Source organism: Nicotiana tabacum, unplaced genomic scaffold (assembly GCF_000715075.1).
Source record: "Nicotiana tabacum cultivar K326 unplaced genomic scaffold, ASM71507v2 Un00353, whole genome shotgun sequence".
Taxonomy (NCBI): Eukaryota; Viridiplantae; Streptophyta; class Magnoliopsida; order Solanales; family Solanaceae; genus Nicotiana; species Nicotiana tabacum.
In genome coordinates this window covers 10,530-36,608 of record NW_027438590.1, presented here as the reverse complement: position 1 = coordinate 36,608, position 26,079 = coordinate 10,530, and the positions used below count along the sequence as shown (strand labels likewise).

The 26,079-nt window shown below is 34.1% G+C and overlaps 1 protein-coding gene across 3 annotated transcripts; it reads left to right on the top strand.

Annotated features, from left to right (window-relative positions):
- The first annotated feature begins 1,952 nt into the window (after nucleotides 1-1,952).
- LOC107796013 (ATP-dependent zinc metalloprotease FTSH 4, mitochondrial-like) lies at nucleotides 1,953-22,882 on the top strand. Of its 3 annotated transcripts, XM_075248923.1 has the most exons (8): nucleotides 9,620-9,748; nucleotides 9,863-10,049; nucleotides 16,763-16,850; nucleotides 18,201-18,449; nucleotides 18,617-18,862; nucleotides 19,134-19,258; nucleotides 20,692-21,168; nucleotides 21,567-22,882. In XM_075248923.1, the coding sequence occupies exons 2-8, from the start codon at nucleotides 10,047-10,049 to the stop codon at nucleotides 22,473-22,475; spliced, it is 2,097 nt and encodes a 698-aa protein (XP_075105024.1). In that variant the 5' UTR covers nucleotides 9,620-9,748; nucleotides 9,863-10,046; the 3' UTR covers nucleotides 22,476-22,882. The 3 variants fall into 3 exon arrangements, with proteins under 3 accessions (XP_016474208.2, XP_075105024.1, XP_075105023.1); XM_016618722.2 differs by lacking the exons at nucleotides 9,620-9,748; nucleotides 9,863-10,049 and adding an exon at nucleotides 1,953-2,175; XM_075248922.1 differs by lacking the exons at nucleotides 9,620-9,748; nucleotides 9,863-10,049 and adding an exon at nucleotides 14,804-15,014.
- The last annotated feature ends 3,197 nt before the right edge of the window (nucleotides 22,883-26,079 follow it).

Below are 26,079 nucleotides of genomic sequence, written 5' to 3'. Positions count from 1 at the left end.
TTAAACTCATGTCTAATCGACTGAAATTGGAAGTAAACAATTTTCACATAGCTTCGTGCAGACTACTCTTAGGCCAATGAGACACTCCGGTTATTTATTTTAGATTTTAACTCGTCAACAAAGAATAATATTACTCAACATAATGCATTGGAATTTGGAATTCTAGGTCTCGTGAATCACTATTAAAAATTACTTACTTTTTTGTTTTGTTTGTCAACAAACAATGTTTCATTAATCAAAATAAGTAAGATTCCTATGTTTTTAAATTATTAGAAGCTCTTAGCTACTTAGCTAGGTCTAGGATAAACATGTTAAACTAAGCCAATAAGAATTTTGTTCAATACCTTCAATTGAGCCATTTTCTTTCAATAATGGTGGTGTCAAGATTAGTTTTGTGTGCCTACTAAAGTTTAGACAGGTAAAAAAGAAAAAAATTACTTGCTCCCTTTGTCTCAATTTATTTGATGCAATTCAGATTTCGAGCATCAAACTTCTCAATTTTGATCGTAAATTCAAACATATTTTAAAAAAATAAAATTTACATATTTAAAAGCTATATCAAAAACATTATAAGTCACAATAAAATTTAAAATATTTAAAAGACATATAAAAAAATAATGATAAAAAAAAACTCGTTTAACTCTCGAAATTAGAAATGCATCAAAGAAATTGGGGCGAAGTGCACCAATAGCCACTTTTAAGTTTGCTATTTAAAATATATTCACGATTTATAATATTTAAAAATTAGTCAATTCGTCCAAACTTGAGGACTGAGTATCCTAAATTTTTGAGCTGCTAATTTGAAATTCAGAACTATGTGTCTTGAATTTCTGAACTGCTAATTTGAAATTCAGGACTAAGTATCCCGAATTTCTGAATTGTTAACTTAAAATTCAAGACATAAGATTTATGGACACAATTTTTGAACTTTAGGACACGACGTCCTGAAGTTTGAACCTTGAGGTTTAAGTTCAGGACGTCATGTCCTAAAGTTTAAAGTTTATTGCTAATTTTTATATATATTATAAACTGTAGATATATTTTAAACAACATACTTAAAAGTGGCTACCTGATGTCATTTTCACAATAAATTGAGACAAAGGGAGTAATATTTTTTGTTTTTGAATTTGAACTACGATTTACAACCACTTGATCACATTCTTAAGTGCTTCAATTTATGTAATATCATGCAAACTGTGTGAATTCGACTTTAACTTCTTTTTCCCTTCGTTGTAAAAAGTTACACTATACATGTTTAGAAAAAGAAAATAGATACTACTATTAGAACTATAATTAAAATTTGAGAGTAATTTACTAATGGGGTGCAAATATGATTGAATCCTTTCCTAAAACAAAAGAATAATATCACTTTTGATTGTCACGTATTATAAAAATAAATTTTTATTTTTACTTGTCACTTTTCGCATATCAAGAGAAAAATAATTTACTTTTCCTGTTTTGCCCTTAGCATTAATTACCCATTCAAAATCATTTTTCGAATTCATTAAGACTATACACCAATTAATATGAGTATCGTGGTAAATTATGCACTTTATTTATTATTTTTTAAGGGGCGTGCAGAATCTAAAGTGAATAAGTAAAAGTGAACGGAGAGAGTAATTAAAATTAAGCTATCTCTATGCGGTGTACAAGTTAGCAGTCAGCACCATAATAGACAAAGCCGAAACTAGAATTTCAAACTTATTAATTTGAGATTTTAATCACCTTAAGTTATTAAGTTTTAAATTAATAAGTTATATATATTAAATAAATTTTTTAAAACAAATAAAGAGTTAAAACCAAAGTTTAAAGTTCGGCCGAATCGTGTCTGTGCACTTTAGCTCTGCCCCCTCATAATAGGGCCTCCAAGCTGAAACAGACCAACTGACATATTATCCAAAATAGAATGGTCCATTTATTTATTTATTTGTAGTAAATAGCCAAATATATTTATATTTCCCTTGGAAAAACAAAAACAAAATATCCATCTTGCTCTCCTTTTTTCCCTTCTCCATTTTTCATCAACAAATGGAACTCTGAAAAATCGACACAAAAGCATCAAGAAAACTACGTAGATTAAGAGGGGGAAATTCTCAAGATATATAAAGGGATTGAAGAAAAATCCAATCTTTCTTTTGAAAAAAGGAGATGGCTTTAATGCGCCTTCTCACCCAGGTCACTTCTTTAATTCAAACTTTTTGTTTTTATTTCATTTTTTCAATTTCCTCGGAAGGATTTTTTTAATTTCATTTTTTGTTTGATTTATTGATTGATTGATAATTCAGTCTATTAGGTCAGAGAAATCCTAGTTTTTGTAGTTTTATGTGTTTTTATTTCAAAGGTTGGATATTTATAAATTTTCTTATGAAATTAGTGGAAATTTTAGAGTAATTAGCTTGTTCCTAACTTGGGGTTTATCTTTGTTTTTTTGTTCCTTAGGATTATGTCAGAGATTGAATCTTTTTGTTCTTTCCAATTAAATTATTGGAAATTTTAGAGTATTTAGCTTGTTCCTAACTTGGGTCTACTCTTTTATGTTTCTTAGGATTATTTTAGTGCTATGCTACTGTCAGAGAAACCCTAATACTGGTAGTTTTATGGGTTTTTATTTCAAAGATTGGATCTTCTTTTTATTTTTTATTTTTGTTAAATTATTGAAAATTTCAGAGTAATTAGCTCGGTCCTAACTTGGGTTTTCATCTTTTTGGTTTCTTAATAGGATTGGTTTAGTATTATGCTAATGTTTTCCAAGTATAATGTTTTACTGAGACTATAATGAGTCCGGAACCAAAGTAATAATATTTTGAACTCAAACGATCAAAATAGGTGTTAAAAAAAGGACGAACAATTTTATGTTAATTGGGTCAGTTAGTATAGCGCATCTATTTCATGCGCTATACACTTCTTTTTTATCATATTCTACTTAAAATCTAAAGCCAGTCACGCTCCCAAAACCCGCAAAGTTGAACTGCCTTTACTTAGAAGCTATAAATTCCGATTTTTTATACACTTCCCCAATACGACAAATCACACCCCTTTGTTGGTTCAAAGAGGTATATATCTTTGATAGACTGATTCAAAATTCTTTAAACAATAAGGAGTTGTTTGATTTATCGTCTTAACAAATTAATTCCAACATAAAATTTAATATAAGTTATACAATATTTGATGATAGTATAAAAAGCCGTGTATTTCAATCAATACAACATCTGGTTGGCTTTATTATTTTTTTTGATGAAGTAATTGGTTTCATTTCTGGCATCAAGAAGATGCAGAAGTTACAAAAGAGTATAGCAATTGTTAGTTTCTTACAAATATTTATACTAGTACTAGGGAGCTAACAAAATTCAAAAAACTAATCAGGGGAGTCTATAGAGGATAGATAAGCCCAGCTATACAAATACATGAGGCATCTAGCCTTGAGTCAGTGGGGAGAAGTTGATACTCCATCAAAACACTTGCTGTTTCTCTCATTCCAAATGCTCCAAAAAATAGCCTTGCTGTTTCTCTCATTCCAAATGCTCCAAAAAATAGCTGCAGGTATCATCTTCCATACTTTCCTAATGGTGCTATCAACTTTCCAGTAACTCCAAGGCATGACCAAACTAAGTCCATAAAGTGATATAAACATACTCCATAAATCTGCTGTAACGGGACATTGAAGAAAAAGATGGTTGTGAGTTTCTGCCTCCCTCTGTTCGTGCTAACTTGCAGGCTGTTTTGACTGAGTACTTTCCTGCATCTGCAATACCCTATTTGAACTGATCAGGTACTAGAGTGTTGCTTGAAAAATTGTTGAGTGCGGAAAGAAGTCTGAGCAGATCCTCTGTAGATGCTCTTCCAAACTTCAACTCCTTGTGGTGCTTTAGATAGCTTGGTGCACCAGTGGCTTTGGGTTCTATGTTTGGCACTGACAACTTTCTTCCATAGGCTCTGCTCCTCCCGTGTATATCTCCAAAGCCATTTCATCAATAAGCATTTGTTGTGCAGAGCTAAGTCCCTGACCCCTAATCCACATTAGTCCTTTGGTAAGATAACTTTAGACCACTTTACCAGGTGAAACTTGTGATCATCTATAGTCCCTTCCCATAGATAGTTTCTTCTGATCTTGTCAAGTTGCTTCAGGACCTTACTAGGCATTGGAAAGAGTTACATCTGGTAGGTTGGGATGCTGTCCAGGACACTATTGATTAGAGTTAGTCTTCCATCCATAGACAAATACTGTAGCTTCCAAGAAATAAGTTTCTTTTCAAATTACTCAATGATCCCACTCCATACAGTTTCTGACTTGAACCTTTCCCCTAGTGGAAGTCCCAGGTAAGTGGTTGGTAAACATCCAGTATTGCAGCCTAAAATTCCAGCCAGGTCTTCTAAATTATGCACCTCATTAACAAGATAGATTACACGTTTGAGCATGTTAATGTGAAGACCTGAAATAACTTCAAAAATAAGAAGGGTTAGATTTAGATAGAGCACTTGACTTCTGTCTGCCCCACAAAAAATCAAATTGTCATCTGCATAGAGCATATGAGAAATATTGACTGTGCTTCCTCTCCCAACATCAAAACCTTTCAACCATTGCATCTGCTTAGCTTTATCCAACATCTTACCGAGTCCTTCCATTGCTAATATGAATAAGAATGGTGAGAGTGGGTCTCCCTGTCTCAATCCCTTCTGAGGGGAGAAAAAACCAACTTGGTTCTTGTTGATTAGAATGGAGTACTTCAAAGTAGAGATATTGAACTTGATCCATTTTAACCATCTTTCCCCAAATCCCGTTTGCTTGAGAATGGAAATGAGGTAGGACCAGTTAAGTTGATCAAAGGCTTTTTTCTATGTCCATCTTACATAGAATCCCTACATCCCCTTGCGTTAACTGCCAATCAAGGACATCGTTTGCTTTCACTGAAGCATCTGTAATCTGCCTTCCTTGGATGAATGCATTCTGTTGATTTGAGACCAATTTTCCCATTACTTTCTTCAACCTTTAAGCTATGACTTTAGCTATGATCTTGTACACACTGCCAATTAGATTAATTGGTCTATAGTCCCTTAGCTCCATTGCCCCTTTCTTTTTAAGAATGAGCGCATTGAATTATGCATTACATGACCTAACCATCCAACAATGCTGGTGATAGTAACTCATAGCTGCAAGTATGCAGTGTTTAATGAACTCCCATTAGTGCCGGTAGAAAGCCATTGTGTACCCGGATGCCCTTGGTGCTTTCTCAACATCGGGTTGGCTTTATTAATTCTGCATTTACGAATACTTCTATAAGTTATGTTAGAATTTGCGTATTATTTATGCAAAATAGAATATGGAATAAGAGTACATATGTTAGCAATACATGAATACGAATAACTAAAAACAAAATTCCCTAAAAGTAAAAAGTTATTGTATACTAATGTTATTTATTGTATAATAATCTTCACATTATTATGCAAAGTATAATCAGTCTATGCATAATTAGTACGTGAATCAACTGAACCTTAGTCTAAAATATCATACAACATTAGGAGTACTAATTTTCGATACTAATAAGCATTCAATGATATATGTGTGTGTGTAGTTTAAGTGACAATTAGTAGGTACATTTTAATCGTTTAACTCTAGTCATTCCCACCCTTCAAAGAACACCAAATCTGGTAAGTGTATAACGCATGATTTTTCATGCGCTATACGTTAACGGGGTAACTGACGTTGTTGACGTATAGTGCATGTAGTTCATGCGCTATATATAAAATTGTTCACCCTTTTTTTAAACACCTATTTTAGTCGCTTGAGTTCAAAATGTTGTTTTTTCTTCCGGACTCGACTATAGCTGCTTTATATCTTTTTTCTTGTTATAATAATGGTTATGAAACTGAGGAGCGTTTTTTGTTTTGTTTTGTATTTATGTTTTGAAGTCTATATCTTATTTAACTTATACGCAGTACCAACTAGTTAGGATTAAGGTTTAGTTTTTCCTGCTATGTTTTAAATTTGGTTTGGTGTTTGCTCTAAAATTATGTATTCTGGTTAGATTATAAATCCGTGCCGCGTGGATAAGTGTTTATGACGACTCATATAGTTGACCTGAACTAGCCTAGAATTGAGGTGTTTTTGATTGATTGCAATAGCATAACCAAGAATTTTAACAAGGAGATTCAAAAGTAAACAATTTTCACATAGCTTCGTGCATACTACTCTTAGGCCAATGGGACACTGCAGTTATTTATTTTAGATTTTTACTCGTCAACAAAGAGTAATATTACTCAACATAATGCACGTTGGAATTTGGAATTCTAGGTCTCATGAATCACTATTAAAAATTACTCTAAAAATTACTTTCTTTTTGGTTTTGCTTGTCAACAAACAATGTTTCATTAGTCAAAATAAGTAAGATTCCTATGTTTTTAAATTATTAGAAGCTCTTAGCTACTTAGCTAGGTCTAGGATAAACATGTTAAACTAAGCCAATAAGAATTTTGTTCAATACTTTCAATTGAGCCATTTTCTTTCAATAATGGTGGTGTCTAGATTAGTTTTGTGTGCCTACTAAGGTTTAGACATGTAAAAAAGAAAAATTTTACTTCCTTTGTCTCAATTTATTTGATGCAATTCAGATTTCGAGCATCAAACTTCTTAATTTTGATCATAAATTCAAACATAAAATTATTAAATTTTTTTTGAAATGAAATTTACATATTTAAAAGCTATATCAAAAGTATTACAAGTCACAATAAAATTTAAAATATTTAAAAGACATAATAAAAAAATAATGATCAAAGAAAAAACTCGTTTAACTCTTGAAATTCGAAATGCATCAAAGAAATTGGGGCGAAGTGCACCAATAGCCACTTTTAAGTTTGCTATTTAAAATATATTCACAATTCATAATATTTAAAAATTAGCCAATTCGTCCAAACTTCAGGACTAAGTATCCTAAATTTTTGAGCTGCTAATTTGAAATTCAGGACTAAGTGTCTTGAATTTATGAACTGCTAATTTGAAATTCAGGACTAAATGTCCCGAATTTCTGAACTGTTAATTTAAAATTCAAGACATAAGATTTATGGACACAATTTTTGAACTTTAGGACACGACGTCCTGAAGTTTGAAACTTGAGGTTTAAGTTCAGGACGTCATGTCCTAAAGTTTAAGTTTATTGGATTATTTTTAAATATATTGTAAACCGTGGATATGTTTTAAACAACATACTTAAAAGTGGCTACCTAATGTCATTTTCACAATAAATTGGGACAAAGGGAGTAATATTTTTTGTTTTTGAATTTGAACTACGATTTACCACTTTAATAATCACTTGCTCACATTCTTAAGTGCTTCAATTTAAGTAATATCATGCAAACTGTGTGAATTTGACTTTAACTTCTTTTCCTCCTTCGGGTAAAAAGATACACTATACATGTTTAGAAAAAGAAAATAAATACTACTATTAGAACTATAATTAAAATTTGAGAGTTATTTGGACTTTTTTCTTCTTAAAGAATTTGCACATAATATCTATCCATTTCCTATTAGAACTTCATTAATAATAAAAACAAATACGAGATAATTTACTAATGGGGTGCAAATATGATTGAATCATTTCCTAAAACAAAAGAATAATACTCCCTCCGTTCACTTTTGATTGTCACGTATTCTAAAAATAAAATTTTCATTTTTACTTGTCACTTTTCGTATATCAAGAGAAAAATAATTTACTTTTTCTGTATTGCCCTTACCATTAATTACTCATTCCAAATCATTTTTCGAATTTATTAAGACTATACACCAATTAATATGGGTATCATGATAAATTATGCACTTTATTTATTATTTCTTAAGGGGCGTGCAAAATCCAAAGTGAACAAGTACAAGTGAACGGGGGGAGTAATTAAAATTCAGCTATCTTTATGCGGTGTACAAGTTAGCAGTCAATTCCATAATAGGCAGAGGCGGAACTAGGATTTCAAACTTATTGGTCTGGGATTTTAATCGCCTTAAGTTATTGGGTTCTAAATTAATAATTTATACATATTCAATAAATGTTTTAAGACAAATACAGAATTCGAACTAAAGCTATTATGTTCGGCCGAACCCTCCTTCCCCAGCTTGCTCTTGGGGTCACTCGAACTTATAACCTTTTGGTTGGAAGTGGAGGGTGCTCACAACTGTAGCAACCTACTCTTGTCAATTTATTTGTAGTAAATAGCCAAATATATTTATATTTCCTCTGAAAAAACAAAAACAAAATATCCATCTTGCTCCCCTTTTTCCCCTTCTCCATTTTCCATCAACAAATAAAAATTGACACAAAAGCATCAAGAAAACTACATAGTAAACAAGAGGGGGAAATTCTCAAGATATATAAAGGGATTGAAGAAAAATCCAATCTTTCTTTTGAAAAAAGGAGATGGCTTTAATACGCCTTCTCACCCAGGTCACTTCTTTAATTCAAACCTTTTGTTTTTATTTCATTTTTTCAATTTCCTCGGAAGGATTTTTTTAATTTCATTTTTTGTTTGATTTATTGATTGATTGATAATTCAGTCTATTAGGTCAGAGAAACCCTAGTTTTTGTAGTTTTATGTGTTTTTATTTCAAAGGTTGGATATTTATAAATTTTCTTATGAAATTAGTGGAAATTTTAGAGTAATTAGCTTGTTCCTAACTTGGGGTTTATCTTTGTTTTTTTGTTCCTTAGGATTATGTCAGAGATTGAATCTTTTTGTTCTTTCCAATTAAATTATTGGAAATTTTAGAGTATTTAGCTTGTTCCTAACTTGGGTCTACTCTTTTATGTTTCTTAGGATTATTTTAGTGCTATGCTACTGTCAGAGAAACCCTAATACTGGTAGTTTTATGGGTTTTTATTTCAAAGATTGGATCTTCTTGTTATTTTTTATTTTTGTTAAATTATTGAAAATTTCAGAGTAATTAGCTCGGTCCTAACTTGGGTTTTCATCTTTTTGGTTTCTTAATAGGATTGGTTTAGTATTATGCTACTGTTTTCCAAGTATAATGTTTTACTGAGACTATAATGAGTCCGGAACCAAAGTAATAATATTTTGAACTCAAGCGACCAAAATAGGTGTTAAAAAAGGGCGAACAATTTTATGTTAATGGGGTCAGTTAGTATAGCGCATCTATTTCATGCGCTATACACTTCTTTTTTATCATATTCTACTTAAAATCTAAAGCCAGTCACGCTCCCAAAGCCCGCAAAGTTGAACTGCCTTTACTTAGAAGCTATAAATTCCGATTTTTTATACACTTCCCCAATACGACAAATCACACCCCTTTGTTAGTTCAAAGAGGTATATATCTTTGATAGACTGATTCAAAATTCTTTAAACAATAAGGGGTTGTTTGATTTATCGTCTTAACAAATTAATTCCAACATAAAATTTAATATAAGTTATACAATATTTGATGATAGTATAAAAAGCCGTGTATTTCAATCAATACAACATCTGGTTGGCTTTATTATTTTTTTTGATGAAGTAATTGGTTTCATTTCTGGCATCAAGGAGATGCAGAAGTTACAAAAGAGTGTAGCAATTGTTAGCTCCTTACAAATGTTTATACTAGTACTAGGGAGCTAACAAAATTCAAAAAACTAATCAGGGGAGTCTATAGAGGATAGATAAGCCCAGCTATACAAATACATGAGGCATCTAGCCTTGAGTCTGTGGGGAGAAGTTGATACTCCATCAAAATACCTGCTGTTTCTCTCATTCCAAATGCTCCAAAAAATAGCTGCAGGTATCATCTTCCATACTTTCCTAATGGTGCTATCAACTTTCCAGTAACTCCAAGGCATGACCAAACTAAGTCCAAAGAGTGATATAAACATACTCCATAAATCTGCTGCAACAGGACATTGAAGAAAAAGATGGTTGTGAGTTTCTGCCTCCCTCTGGTACATGTAACATCTATTCACAATCTGAAAATTCCTCTCGGCTAAGTTGTCCTGTGTCAGACAAGCCTCATAAAGTGCAGTCCAATTGAAGCAGATGACTTTGGGTGGCAACTTGATTTTCCATATTAACTTCCAAGATCAATGGTTAGTTATTACATTATGAGTTCGTGCTAACTTGCAGGCTGTTTTGACTGAGTACTTTCCTGCATCTGCAATACCCTATTTGAACTGATCAGGTACTAGAGTGTTGCTTGAAAAATTGTTGAGTGTGGAAAGAAGTCTGAGCAGATCCTCATATTCCCAGTCTTGCAAGTTCCTTCTAAATGTTATATTCAATGAGTTTCCTTCTTTGTACTGATGAATTGTTGAGTCTGGATCACTAACCATCTGAAAGAGAGCAGGGTAGTCATTCCATAGGGGTGTGTTGCCTAGCCATTTGTCCTTCCAGAATTTTATTTGTTGTCCATCTGCAAACTGCAAAGTGCTGGTTTTGTGAGAACTCCTCCCAGAGTTTGTAGATGCTCTTCCAAACTTCAACTCCTTGTGGTGCTTTAGATAGCTTGGTGCACCAGTGGCTTTGGGTTCCATGTTTGGCACTGACAACTTTCTTCCATAGGCTCTGCTCCTCCCGTGTATATCTCCAAAGCCATTTCATCAATAAGCATTTGTTGTGCAGAGCTAAGTCCCTGACCCCTAATCCACCTTGGTCCTTTGGTAAGATAACTTTAGACCACTTTACCAGGTAGAACTTGTGATCATCTTTAGTCCCTTCCCATAGAAAGTTTCTTCTGATCTTGTCAAGCTGCTTCAGGACCTTACTAGGCATTGGAAAGAGTTACATCTGGTAGGTTGGGATGCTGTCTAGGAACACTACTGATTAGAGTTAGTCTTCCACCCATAGACAAATACTGTAGCTTCCAAGAAATAAGTTTCTTTTCAAATTACTCAATGATCCCACTCCATATAGTTTCTGACTTGAACTTTTCCCCTAGTGGAAGTCCCAGGTAAGTGGTTGATAAACATCCATTATTGCAGCCTAAAATTCTAGCCAGGTCTTCTAAATTATGCACCTCATTAACAAGATAGATTACACTTTTGAGCATGTTAATGTGAAGACCTGAAATAGCTTCAAAAATAAGAAGGGTTAGATTTAGATAGAGTACTTGACTTCTGTCTGCCCCACAGAAAATCAAATTGTCATCTGCATAGAGCATATGAGAAATATTGACTGTGCTTCCTCTCCCAACATCAAAACCTTTCAACCATTGCATCTGCTTAGCTTTATCCAACATCTTACCGAGTCCTTCCATTGCTAATATGAATAAGAATGGTGAGAGTGGGTCTCCCTGTCTCTATCCCCTCTGTGGGGAGAAAAAACTAACTTGGTTCCTGTTGATTAGAATGGAGTACTTCACAGTAGAGATATTGAACTTGATCCATTTTAACCATCTTTCCCCAAATCCCATTTGCTTGAGAATGGAAATGAGGTAGGACCAGTTAAGTTGATCAAAGGCTTTTTTCTATGTCCATCTTACATAGAATCCCTACATCCCCTTGCGTTAACTGCCAATCAAGGACATCGTTTGCTTTCACTGAAGCATCTGTAATCTGCCTTCCTTGGATGAATGCATTCTGTTGATTTGAGACCAATTTTCCCATTACTTTCTTCAACCTTTCAGCTAGGACTTTAGCTATGATCTTGTACACACTACCAATTAGACTAATTGGTCTATAGTCCCTTAGCTCCATTGCCCCTTTCTTTTTAGGAATGAGCGCATTGAATTATGCATTACATGACCTAACCATCCAACAATGCTGGTGATAGTAACTCATAGCTGCAAGTATGCAGTGTTTAATGAACTCCCATTAGTGCCGGTAGAAAGCCATTGTGTACCTGGATGCCCTTGGTGCTTTCTCAACATCGGGTTGGCTTTATTAATTCTGCATTTACGAATACCTCTATAAGTTATGTTAGAATTTGCGTATTATTTATGCAAAATACAATATGGAATAAGAGTACATATGTTAGCAATACATGAATACGAATAACTAAAAACAAAATTCCCTAAAAGTAAAAAGTTATTGTATAATAATGTTATTTACTGTATAATAACCTTCACATTATTATGCGAAGTATAATCAGTCTATGCATAATTAGTACGTGAATCAACTGAACCTTAGTCTAAAATATCATACAACATTAGGAGTACTAATTTTCGATACTAATAAGCATTCAATGATATATGTGTGTGTGTAGTTTAAGTGCAATTAGTAGGCACATTTTAATCGTTTAACTCTAGTCATTCCCACCCTTCAAAGAACACCAAATCTGGTAAGTGTATAACGCATGATTTTTCATGCGCTATACGTTAACGGGGTAACTGACGTTGTTGACGTATAGTGCATGTAGTTCATGCGCTATATATAAAATTGTTCACCCTTTTTTTAAACACCTATTTTAGTCGCTTGAGTTCAAAATGTTGTTTTTTCTTCCGGACTCGACTATAGCTGCTTTATATCTTTTTTCTTGTTATAATAATGGTTATGAAACTGAGGAGCGTTTTTTGTTTTGTTTTGTATTTATGTTTTGAAGTCTATATCTTATTTAACTTATACACAGTACCAACTAGTTAGGATTAAGGTTTAGTTTTTCCTGCTATGTTTTAAATTTGGTTTGGTGTTTGCTCTAAAATTATGTATTCTGGTTAGATTATAAGTCCGTGCCGCGTGGATAAGTGTTTATGACGACTCATATAGTTGACCTGAACTAGCCTAGAATTGAGGTGTTTTTGATTGATTGCAATAGCAGAACCAAGAATTTTAACAAGGGGATTCAAAAGTAAACAATTTTCACATAGCTTCGTGCATACTACTCTTAGGCCAATGGGACACTGCAGTTATTTATTTTAGATTTTTACTCGTCAACAAAGAGTAATATTACTCAACATAATGCACGTTGGAATTTGGAATTCTAGGTCTCATGAATCACTATTAAAAATTACTCTAAAAATTACTTTCTTTTTGGTTTTGTTTGTCAACAAACAATGTTTCATTAATCAAAATAAGTAAGATTCCTATGTTTTTAAATTATTAGAAGCTCTTAGCTACTTAGCTAGGTCTAGGATAAACATGTTAAACTAAGCCAATAAGAATTTTGTTCAATACCTTCAATTGAGCCATTTTCTTTCAATAATGGTGGTGTCTAGATTAGTTTTGTGTGCCTACTAAGGTTTAGACATGTAAAAAAGAAAATTTTTACTTCCTTTGTCTCAATTTATTTGATGCAATTCAGATTTCGAGCATCAAACTTCTTAATTTTGATCATAAATTCAAACATAAAATTATTAAATTTTTTTTGAAATGAAATTTACATATTTAAAAGCTATATCAAAAGTATTATAAGTCACAATAAAATTTAAAATATTTAAAAGACATAATAAAAAAATAATGATCAAAGAAAAAACTCGTTTAACTCTTGAAATTCGAAATGCATCAAAGAAATTGGGGCGAAGTGCACCAATAGCCACTTTTAAGTTTGCTATTTAAAATATATTCACAATTTATAATATTTAAAAATTAGCCAATTCGTCCAAACTTTAGGACTAAGTATCCTAAATTTTTGAGCTGCTAATTTGAAATTCGGGACTAAGTGTCTTGAATTTATGAACTGCTAATTTGAAATTCAAGACTAAGTGTCCCGAATTTCTGAACTGTTAATTTAAAATTCAAGACATAAGATTTATGGACACAATTTTTGAACTTTAGGACACGACGTCCTGAAGTTTGAAACTTGAGGTTTAAGTTCAGGACGTCATGTCCTAAAGTTTAAGTTTATTGGCTAATTTTTAAATATATTGTAAACTGTGGATATGTTTTAAACAACATACTTAAAAGTGGCTACCTGGTGTCATTTTCACAATAAATTGGGACAAAGGGAGTAATATTTTTTGTTTTTGAATTTGAACTACGATTTACCACTTTAATAATCACTTGCTCACATTCTTAAGTGCTTCAATTTAAGTAATATCATGCAAACTGTGTGAATTTGACTTTAACTTCTTTTCCTCCTTCGGGTAAAAAGATACACTATACATGTTTAGAAAAAGAAAATAAATACTACTATTAGAACTATAATTAAAATTTGAGAGTTATTTGGACTTTTTTCTTCTTAAAGAATTTGCACATAATATCTATCCATTTCCTATTAGAACTTCATTAATAATAAAAACAAATACGAGATAATTTACTAATGGGGTGCAAATATGATTGAATCATTTCCTAAAACAAAAGAATAATACTCCCTCCGTTCACTTTTGATTGTCACGTATTCTAAAAATAAAATTTTCATTTTTACTTGTCACTTTTCGTATATCAAGAGAAAAATAATTTATTTTTTCTGTTTTGCCCTTACCATTAATTACTCATTCCAAATCATTTTTCGAATTTATTAAGATTATACACCAATTAATATGGGTATCATGGTAAATTATGTACTTTATTTATTATTTCTTAAAGGGCGTGCAAAATCCAAAGTGAACAAGTACAAGTGAACGGGGGGAGTAATTAAAATTTAGCTATCTCTATGCGGTGTACAAGTTAGCAGTCAATTCCATAATAGGCAGAGGCGGAACTAAGATTTCAAACTTATTGGTCTGGGATTTTAATCGCCTTAAGTTATTGGGTTCTAAATTAATAATTTATACATATTCAATAAATGTTTTAAGACAAATACAGAATTCGAACTAAAGCTATTAAGTTCGGCCGAACCCTCCTTCCCCACCTTGCTCTTGGGGTGACTCGAACTTATAACCTTTTGGTTGGAAGTGGAGGGTGCTCACCACTGTAGCAACCTACTCTTGTCAATTTATTTGTAGTAAATAGCCAAATATATTTATATTTCCTCTGAAAAAACAAAAACACAATATCCATCTTGCTCCCCTTTTTCCCCTTCTCCATTTTCCATCAACAAATAAAAATCGACACAAAAGCATCAAGAAAACTACATAGTAAACAAGAGGGGGAAATTCTCAAGATATATAAAGGGATTGAAGAAAAATCCAATCTTTCTTTTGAAAAAAGGAGATGGCTTTAATACGCCTTCTCACCCAGGTCACTTCTTTAATTCAAACCTTTTGTTTTTATTTCATTTTTTCAATTTCCTCGGAAGGATTTTTTTAATCTCATTTTTTGTTTGGTTTATTGATTGATTGATGGTTTGATAATTCAGTCTATTAGGTCAGAGAAACCCTAATTTTTGTAGTTTTATGTGTCTTTATTTCAAAGATTGTATATTTTTAAGTTTTCTTATGAAATTAGTGGAATTTTTAGAGTAATTAGCTTGTTCCTAACTTGGGGTTTATCTTTTATTTTTTATTTTTTTGGTTCCTTAGGATTATGTCAGAGATTGGATCTTTTTGTTCCTTAGGAATTTTAGAGTATTTAGCTTGTTCCTAACTTGGGTCTTCTCTTTTATGTTTCTTAGGATTATTTTAGTGCTATGCTACTGTCAGAGAAACATTAATTCTGGTAGTTTTATGGGTTTTTACTTCAAAGTTTGGTTTTCCTTTTTTGTTAAATTATTGGAAATTTCAGAGTATTTAGCTTGTTCCTGACTTGGGCTTTCTCTTTTTAGTTTCTTAGGATTATTTTAGTGCTATGCCACTGTCTTCCAAGTAAAATGTTTTTCTGGTTAGGATTAATGTTTAGTTGTTGCTGTTATGTTTTAAATTTACTTTGGTGTTTGTCCCGAAATTATGTATTCTGGTTAGATTATACGTTCGTGCATGGATAAGTATTTGTGATGATTCATATAGCTGATCTGAACTAGTTTAGAATTGAGGTGTGATTGATTGATTGATTGTATTGGCGGAGTCAGTAATTTTAACAAGGGGATTCAATAATTTCAAACTTGCAGCCTAAAGTAAATCAAGGGGATTCGAAAGCTTATATATACATGACAAAATTGTTTTTCCCTATTCGGACATTACTATTTTCCAATGTAAGGGATTTTACTTCATTGGTTGTGGCTCCACCAATGATTGATTGATGGTTTGAGATTTCACTCTATTAGGTCATAGAAACCCAAATCTTGGTAGTTTTATGGGTTTCTTCTTCCAAATTGAATCTTTTTTATTTCTTTTCGATTAAATTATTGGAAATTCAGAGTATTTAGCTCGTTTGTAAATTGGGTTTCTTTTTTTCGTTACTTAGGGATTCTTGGCTATCTTCCAAGTACAATGTTTTTCTAGGGCGGTAGCTTCTTTATCTCTTTTTTCTTGTTATAATATTGGTTATGAAACTGAAGATCATTTCTTTTCTTTTCCGAAATTATTTCTTAATTTTTAGTCTAGTTCACAGTATTCAATTAGTTTACAGGCAATACCAACTAGCTAAGATAAAGGTTTAGTTGTTCGTGCTACGTCTTAAGTTTTGTTTGGTGCTTGCTGTAAATCCTTTTATTGTGGTTAGAGTTTAAGATTTGGAGAACCTCTAACCTTTGATAATCACTAATTTGACTTAAAAAAAAATTCATTTTTTAGTATTGAACTGAGATGGAGTTTATAGAGCAAAATGGATAAAAATGATTCATTTAACCAACTCCGACTAATTTGGGATTGAGGTGTAGTTGATTGATTGTATCTCATCTAGCTCACTACGTGTTTCTACCAATATCTTTTGTTTTAAGGTGAAATATTCTTATTCTTCAAAAAAAAAAGATTTTCTCAGCTGCCTTTTTTTAGATTGGTCGTATTTAGTTTGGCAGTTTTCCTTATCTTACACTGCACGTTTTATGATGGTTTTATTTCCCTATTTTCTTTCCTCTTATGTCTGTAACAGTACCTTCTTGTGTTTTATAGGTTGAGAGGCATCAATCTCAACTGAGGCAGCTAAGCTCTTTATCCAATAGAACGTATCTTACTTCTAAAAGGATCATAGGAAGTGAAGGTATGCTCTGAGTTTTTGGCACTCATGTAGTAGAGTTTCTTTGTTTCTGTGATCTACATAGATATCTAATCATATGGTTGATGACATGGAATTTTTTTTCATGGAATTTATCCTAATTTTCCGCTTGATATTCACGGTCCTCTAAAAAGTTCAGCTGTTGTGTTCTTTATATTGAACAATGGCCGTACCTATAATTTTGTGAAATATTCTAGTCACTTTAGTGGTAGCTTGACATGGATGACGATCTAGAAAATAAGGTTCGGTAAGTTAAAGAATGAGTTGAGTGTGACATCAATAATGTACCAAAGCAAGTGGAAGAAAAATTCTCTAGACGTCAAAATAAGATTATTATGTCAACCTTTCGGAACTGCTTTTATTATAAATTTAAGTCTTGCTAGATTAGATTTGCACATTAGTAGAAAATAATTGAACATTTATTATTTTGTTGGAAATGTCTCTATATTTTGCCTACCTTTGCATGTCGCTAACAAAAAAACTGTTTTTGTATTTTAATGCCAGACAAGTTATCTAAGTAGAGTAAATTTTGATTATAGGTAGTTTAATACTGTTGATTTTCTCCCTGTAGTTTATTGTTTTTGCAAATAATTTGGTTTAAACAGTTTTCTTGTGCCTTGCAAGATAATGTTGGAGACCATTTTACCATCTTGTGTAAACGAACATGCAACCTCTCAACTCGAATGCAATTTTTTTCAGTAGTATGCTTCACAGAAAGAGCTAGCAAACCTATTCAGTTCAGTGCAATCCTTTTCCGTCGTAAACTTCCAAGTCTTGTGAACGTTAGACGCTAATAAATTAACATATTATCAGCTTATAAGTTAGTGACTACAAATTCATAAGCAATTTCTCCAGTAGCAAACTTCATGGAAATGAGCTAGCAAACCTCCTGAGTTAAGTACATCGTTTTTGGTCATATGCTTCCATGTCTACCTTAAACGCTAATGAGTTAACATCAACTGATAGGTTAGTGAATGCATCCGCTCCCAAGGGTGTGACCTAGTGGTCAATGAAGTTGGGAGAACTATGAGGTCTCAGGTTCAAATCCTAGATGAGGCAAAAAGCACTAGGTAGAATCTCTTCCCATTTGCCTAAGCCCTTAGTGGGCAGAGTTCCCCGATACATGTGCTGGTAGGAGGTAGCAGGTACTCCGGTGCAATAGATGAGATGCGCGCAAGCTAGACCAGACACCACCGTCTTAAAAGAAATTAGTGAATGCATCCTTACCCAAAAAAAGTTAGTAATGCATTTTAGAAACATTTTTCTAAGTAGCATCTTTTGATTGAGCCAGCAACCTTATGTTCTTTTTCCAACTTGTCCCTTTTTTGTGTGCAGCGTATGGAGTTGCAAATATCAAGCAAAGGTTTCAGTCTAGTTATGTGGGCAGTCTAGGACGCAGAGCACGTGAAACAAATGAAAGTAGTAATGCTGCATATCATAGAAATGACCAAGAGGCAGTCATAAGGTTGTTTGAAAGCCAACCTTCATTGCTTTCTAATCCAGAAGCAGTGTCGGCGTATGTTAAGGCACTGGTAAAGGCTGACAAACTCGATGAAAGTGAGCTGCTCCGGACTTTGCAGAGAGGTAGTAATAATTAGAATGTCTCTTGTTACCTTGTATTGTTTGGTTTGGCTCGCCTTTGAGAATAGATTACGCTAAATATTGAACAGTTAGTACTTGCTGATGAGGGTTTCTGTCTTTTTAATTAGTTTAGCATGGATACCAATAGTGCTTACGACAGCTGTTTTCAGGGATTTCTGGTTCTGCTAGTTCTCATGTGGAGGAAGAAAATTTAGGGGCTCTGTCTGCTTTTAGGAATGTTGGGAAAGCAACAAAGGATGGTGTTCTTGGTACTCGTAATACTCCTATACATATGGTGGCTGTTGAAGGAGGTAACTTCAAAGAACAGTTATGGCGTACATTCCGGTCTCTGGCTGTGGCCTTTCTCTTGATTTCAGGAATTGGTGCTCTCATTGAAGATAGAGGAATCAGCAAAGGTATAGGAGTTCTGCAATTTTTGTTGGGCTTTTTCATTTTTGTCCCGTCGGTCGAAAATAATTACAGGCTCTAGCCCATATATACAAAACATATACACTGATTATGTATATTATATGTATATTTGTACTTAATATGCAAAAATATACATTTTCCGGCTATTATTTCTTAGGGCGGGCCAAAAATGTAATTATCCCATTTTTGTTTGGCGTTTGAAACTTTATTCAGATGCATTCTGCTACTGTCTTTTTCTTAATCCATTTTCTGAATCAGGACTTGGTTTAAATGAGGAAGTGCAACCGAGTATGGAAACCCATACAAAATTTTCTGATGTGAAGGGTGTTGATGAGGCAAAATCTGAGCTGGAAGAAATTGTTCACTATCTCCGAGATCCTAAGGTGGGTTAATCTGGGTGGTTTTTTCAGTAATCACAAGCAGTTCAATCACTTCATCTGCAAAATAAAGTCCTAAGTTTGATATTTGTATCATTAATCCAGGTAAGTAAACAAAAAAAACACTGTGATGAATTTTGTTCTTTGCTGTTCCGTTCAATAATATTCTAGAAATGCAGGACTGGAGTTCATCATTTACGACAGTGTTCTTGCTATCCCTCTTTCAACACCCATCTGAAAATATCCCAAGGATAAAAATGTGTGAGAACACATTTCATCATTTGTTAATTATATCTACAGTACGTTCTGATGGGGCGAAGATATTATGGATAGAAGGAGAAGTTAGAGGATTATAAGGTTATTCCCCTTGTGCTCATAAGTAGGTCATGATCATTCAATTAATTCAGCTGTTGAACTCCGATTAGGTTTAGTGTCAAAATTCTTTTTAGTTTATGCTATAATGGTGCCTAAACACAGATCAAAGTAAAGCCTAAATTGTTTTGGCCATGGTCACTTATTTACATATCCATTTGGTGAATAGTATATCATAAATGTGATTGAAAAGTACACGGAAAACATGTTTCCGAATAGCCAACCATTACTTACCTACAAGTTTACTTAGGACACTCTAGAATTTCTATTCCAACGTGATGCTTATTAAAAAAACAAAGAATTAAGAATACAAAAAAACATGGTGTTTACTTGTGAGTTTAATCTAATATGGACTGCCACGAGCTGAGGTACATGAGAGCTTAAATGGATGTCATTAGCTGTTAAAAAAGTTGTTTAATTCTGTATTTTCTTTAGCTTTTCATGAAAATTCTGCTTAAAACAAAAAAAAAGAAGGAAATTTAGGTTGTGACCTCCCGAAGATCAAAGTAGCTACACCATTATTGTAATATTCAAGTGGAATCAGCTGCTTTCAGTCTTGATCGAGCAATAGATACCCTTTAGGTAGTAAAAGATGAGAAAGGGTACAAACGAGAAGGCTATTGGTGGCTATTCGTGCTTTTGCTTACCTTCTATTATACTAAATCTTTTAAACTGTTGCCTATAGTTTCCACTTCTGGTCAAAGATACTTATCTTGGACAGTAGAATTTGTAATGTATGACTTTCTTATTTTTGATGATTAGTAAATGTGGTGATGTATGGCTCAAATGTATCAACGTCTTATTAGCTGCAATATGTCCCGTCGCATTTCCCCAATGTTTTTATTGTTTATTCTGTTCTATGCTGCAGACTCTCCAAAAATGCCTCCGGGTTTGTGTCGGATCCTCCAAAAATGCACTATTGTTGGAAAATCCGACACGAACCCAGAGACATTTTCGGAGAGTCCGAGCAACATAAATTATGGCTGAGACTTGAGAGGTGATCTTTGTTTTTAGGGTTTGAGGTAAATATTTTGCACTTGCTCATTTCAGCGAACTTTTGGGTACAGCGTTTCACTCGTCTTGGTGGCAAGCTCCCAAAAGGTGTATTACTTGTTGGTCCCCCTGGAACTGGTAAGACCATGTTGGCGAGGGCCATAGCTGGAGAAGCTGGGGTTCCCTTTTTCTCATGCAGTGGCAGTGAGTTTGAAGAAATGTTTGTCGGTGTCGGAGCTCGGAGAGTGAGAGACCTTTTCGCCGCTGCTAAGAAGCGATCACCATGCATTATATTCATTGATGAGATTGATGCTATTGGAGGAAGCCGTAACCCAAAGGACCAACAATATATGAGGATGACTTTAAATCAGTTGCTTGTCGAGCTGGATGGCTTCAGACAAAATGATGGTATCATTGTGATTGCTGCCACTAATTTCCCCGAGTCACTGGATAAGGCATTGGTGAGACCTGGACGATTTGATCGCAACATTGTTGTCCCAAATCCTGATGTCGAAGGGCGGAAACAGATTTTGGAATCTCACATGTCAAAGGTAATCTTTCCCCCTGTTTTCTTTTCCTATTTAGTGTTTAGATGATAAACCTGTTTTGCGTCACATCCTCTTTCCTGGTGTATTGGCGGTATATTTTCATTTACCCTGCACGATGGATTATTCGAAGTTTACAAAGATGCAATAAATGTTATCATCTCCTAAATTCAGTGACGGGATATCTTCTCCTGTTACGGTTGCCTTGGCATATTTTACTTTGTCATTGATTCATCATTTCTTATCTACTCGCTATTTATTTATTGTAAATTGCTACTTTCTCTTTCTATTTTCATGTCCTAGAATAAAAATGAGCTACTATGCTGCACTATGTCAAGCTTCCTTTTTTCCATGTTTGGTCTATCATTGCTAATTTCTCATATAAAGAATATCCTGTTTGGCAGATTCTGAAGGCGGACGATGTTGACCTTATGATCGTTGCTCGGGGGACTCCTGGATTTTCTGGTGCTGACCTTGCTAACTTGGTGAATATTGCTGCTGTAAAGGCTGCAATGGATGGTGCCAAAGCCGTAACCTTGGCTGATCTAGAGCATGCTAAGGACAAGATCATGATGGGAAGTGAGCGCAAATCGGCTTTTATATCCCAAGAGACGAGAAAACTCACAGCCTACCACGAAGGTGGCCATGCACTTGTAGCGATGCATACAGACGGAGCTCTTCCGGTGCACAAAGCTACTATTGTTCCACGAGGCATGGCTCTTGGTATGGTTGCTCAATTGCCTGAGAAGGACGAGACTACCATGTCTCGTAAGCAGATGCTTGCTCGGCTTGATGTTACTATGGGTGGGCGGGTTGCTGAAGAGCTCATTTTCGGGGAAAGTGAAGTTACATCTGGTCCATCTGATGATCTCAAGCAAGCAACGAAGCTAGCCCGAGCCATGGTCACCAAGTTTGGTATGAGCAAAGAAGTGGGGCTCGTTACTCACAACTACGATGATAATGGGAGGAGCATGAGCACTGAGACTAGGCTTCTTATCGAGAAGGAAGTAAAAGAACTACTCGAAAGGGCTTACAACAACGCGAAAACGATTCTCACTACCCACAGTAAAGAGCTTCATGCGCTTGCTAATGCATTGCTTGAGCAGGAGACATTAACTGGAGGCCAGATCAAGGCTTTGATTGCCCAGGTCAGTTCTCAACAAACACAGCAAACACAACAACAATTAGTTAGAGTTGAAAGTACATCACAGTCCAATTCAAGACCTCCCCCGAGTCCAAGTGCAGCTGCAGCTGCTGCGGCTGCTGCTGCAGCCGCTGCCAAAACCAAAGGCATTGCTCCAGTAGGACCTTAGTTCAGAAAACATTGGTAAAACTATTTATCAACTCAATGTCCATATAGTTCATTATTTTCATGCAAGACTTCCAACCCTTTGGGAATCATTGTCGAGCTGCTGTTAGCGAGGGGAATCTTTGTATAGGTGAGTTTAAGGTCAAAGGTTTTTTAACAGTTTAACGGCAGGTGCTCATGTATTTTCAAGTGCATCGCCCAATTTCAAGTCCTCATATCACATAGCTGGCATTGTCTTTCTTGTTAGATTTTAGCTGTTTTCTTCTTTTTCTTGCCCATTTTCTTCGAATATTTCGTCCCACGGGGATATTGTAAATTTCATAGTGCAAGAACCTGGTTGTTTTCCATGTCTGCACTTCACTACATTACCCTTCCTATTTAAATGAAAGTAGTATATCAGTTTAGTTACTAGTATTTCCATCTTGCAGTTTGACAGTGCATCACTATTTTTTTGCTTTGGTGAAAACTCACAATTTACTTATAGTATGTGACTATTCCATTTTGTGTTTCTACTTTCTTTCTATACGAAGACAATTGTGAAGAAGTATAGAACACTTTGGTCGGCTGTTGAGCAATCAAATTTTATGTTAGGTGGTGACGGTAAGAAATGAATCCATTTCTGATTGCTATATCGTCGCATTAAAAGCCCCTTCATTATTTTATTCACTTTTTTGTTAAAAAAACTCCAAAGGATTTTTCATTTCACTTTATTTTCAATAACAAATTGTGCCCTTTCCTTATATAGTTAAACCTCTTTTTAACAGCTGCATTTGTTATGATATGTTTTGGATGCTACAGTGAAGTAAAGTGTTGTTATAGATGACATATATTATAACACAACACAACAGATCGGTTCGAAAAAAATTTGACTTTTATAGTGAATGACTATTATAGATGGATGATGTTATAAAGATGTTTCGCTGTATTTATTTTTATAGGATGTCACATCATTGAGCCATGTTAGTTAAACTTCTATTTTGAGAGAAGAATCTTAGTCCTATCAAATAGGTCATTGCCAGTGAGTCACTGGGGACCCTTTTGGCACATCATTCACACCTTTTAGCTAAAACAAAATGGCTCCTCATAAAGAAACAGCAAGACAACAGTTGTGCAAAGAGCTGAGAATAACTTGATATTGTGACCCTTGTTTTTCTTCGTTACAATAGAGTCGAACCCGAAGGGAGCCTTGGAGCAACGGTAAAGTTGTCTCCGTGTGACGTATATGTCACATATTCGAGCCGTGGAAGCAACTATTAATACTTGAATTAGGGTACACTGTCTATCACACCCCTTGGGGTGAGACCTTTCCCCGGACTCTGTGTGAACGTGGGATGCCTTGTACAACGGACTACCCTACACTAGAGTCGAATTCAAGATTTATAGTCAGTCGTACGTTATATCACTACAACTCGTTGTTCCTATGTAATAATGGGTATCGACTTAAAGTGAGTATATATTATTAAGATTTCCAACTATACACATCTAGCCAACGACCACCTAAGCTTTCGTTTAGTGGTAAGTGAGCAACGCGTTATGTGAGGATTAGGCGCACATCAGAATTTTGAATCCTGCCACAAACAAAAATCTAATATTTAAGTGGAGAAAGATATAGAGACGGATATATTTTATGTAAAATTACTAACTGTGTGCCATCGACCCTCGGGAATTTTGGAAGTTGTATGTGGAGTTGTATATGTCAAAACATTTGTTCCTATAGAAAGGCCCCTGTATTTCCTCAAAGTCTCTATCATGGGCCCTAACTGCAACTGGCATTGCAAAACAGGTCCTTTGTACATGTCTTTCTAGCCTTGATTATCCAGACTGGCTGAAAATGAAATCATGATAATGAAGCCATCATATGTAGAATGTATGCATTAATTCTCTTTGTATGGCTCAAATGCTTTTCATATTTGGTTGCTCACTCGATATTCGGTATCCGTGTTGGAGCTCGACTAATTCAGATTCACACCAAAAAATCTCACTTTGGGAGGTAAAACGCTTCTTACCAAAGATGACTTCGTTCCCTGGCTCGAACCTGATCTCTGATTAAGGATTGGAGGAGTACTTATAACTCCACCGTAACGTTTGATAGTTTCCCCTTTTTTTTCCTGGCCACTCGAAATACTATGCTAAATAAAAAAGAAACTAAAATTGAGAAAAGAACTACCACGTGATATTCTCTAGCCATGTCACTTAGGTGATGTGTCGATTTTTTTTTATTTTTAAGAGTTAAATAAAATTGTTTTGATAAATATGTATTATTGTTATTAGAATTAATTTATTTGTATATCATGCAGCTCTAAATTTAAAAAAGAAACTAAATTGACATTTAAGTATTGCTTCAAAAGTTAGTTAAATTTGAGCAAAAGAAAATAAAAATGATACTGAAATCCGAAGGAGGTGTTTCAAGAGTGTGTGTTTATTTCTTTTAGGGTAAAGTTTCCAATGGTTCTCTAAAGTAAAACATCAAATATCTTTTCTTGAAACTTTGTAGTTAAATATTTTATGGCCTTAAGTATGTGCGTGTCTCGACTATTATTTTGCTGTAATTGTATCCACTGAGTTACATATACGTCGACACATAGACACACAAATATAATATGTGCGTGTGAAAAGTTTAAAAATAATATTATATTATGCACTATATATTTATAAATTTTGAATCCGCTTCTGATCTGGCAGAATGATACTATTCATACATAAACTGCAAGAAGCTGTCAAGCTCTACTACAACTGTTAAATGTGGTACCAAATTCTATCTCTGGCTCAACCATATCCCAACAAAAAAATATTTGCTTCAAACATTTTGGACTAAATTAGAAAGTGGACTCTGCATTTCATTGATTACTTCAAAGATGATAAAATGGAATTTTTCTCAAAATGGTTTAAATATTTGGTGTCCGAAATCCACTGGTCCAACTAGAACGGATTTGCGCTGTAAAAAATTAACTATGAGGGCTTTAGCGCTCTATGCCAAAGGAAATTTCAGTTAAGGGTAAAGAAACCTTAACCATTATACCCAGGGACGGATTTGCCTTAGCTAAGCGGTGTCACGTGATATCGCTTCGCTGAAATCTTTTACTAAATACACATATAAATGATATGCAAAAATTAACAAATCCTTATACATAATATAGAATGACACCACTTGGTAAATCTTCGTTGCTTGTTCCGTTGGTTAAGGCGCTACAATTCTCAAGTTTGGTTCTGGAGTTCGAGTCCAAACCAACACAATTTTGGTTTTTTAAGTTTTACAGTCACTTAACAACTTTTAAAATGACTGATATGATCTAAATTATTTTTTTTTCGCAATATCGTTTCAAAATTATTTGTTTATTCTTTTAAATGTGACATGACTTATAAAAATATCGTACGTACGCCAGTCCTTAGCGATAGAAACAATAATACTAGCTCAATAGTGTTGCTATCAAAAGTTTTTGAGCATTTATTTTGGCGCCTTTTATTTAGTTGGATAACCAATTCTGTTTTTGTCAAGTGTTGTACATTCTTATATCATTTCTCTCATTTTGAGTTGGATCTTTGAGATTCTTAAACAGTGAGAATAACTTCCTTTTAGTCCAATAATAATGACAGAAGAAAACAATTAT

Coding starts and splice junctions, on each gene's coding strand:
- LOC107796013 (XM_016618722.2), top strand. CDS start 2,149: ATGGCTTTAATGCGCCTTCTCACCCAG. Junction 18,863..19,133: donor AGATAGAGGAATCAGCAAAG/GTATAGGAGTTC, acceptor TTTCTGAATCAG/GACTTGGTTTAAATGAGGAA. Junction 19,259..20,691: donor ACTATCTCCGAGATCCTAAG/GTGGGTTAATCT, acceptor TTTTGGGTACAG/CGTTTCACTCGTCTTGGTGG.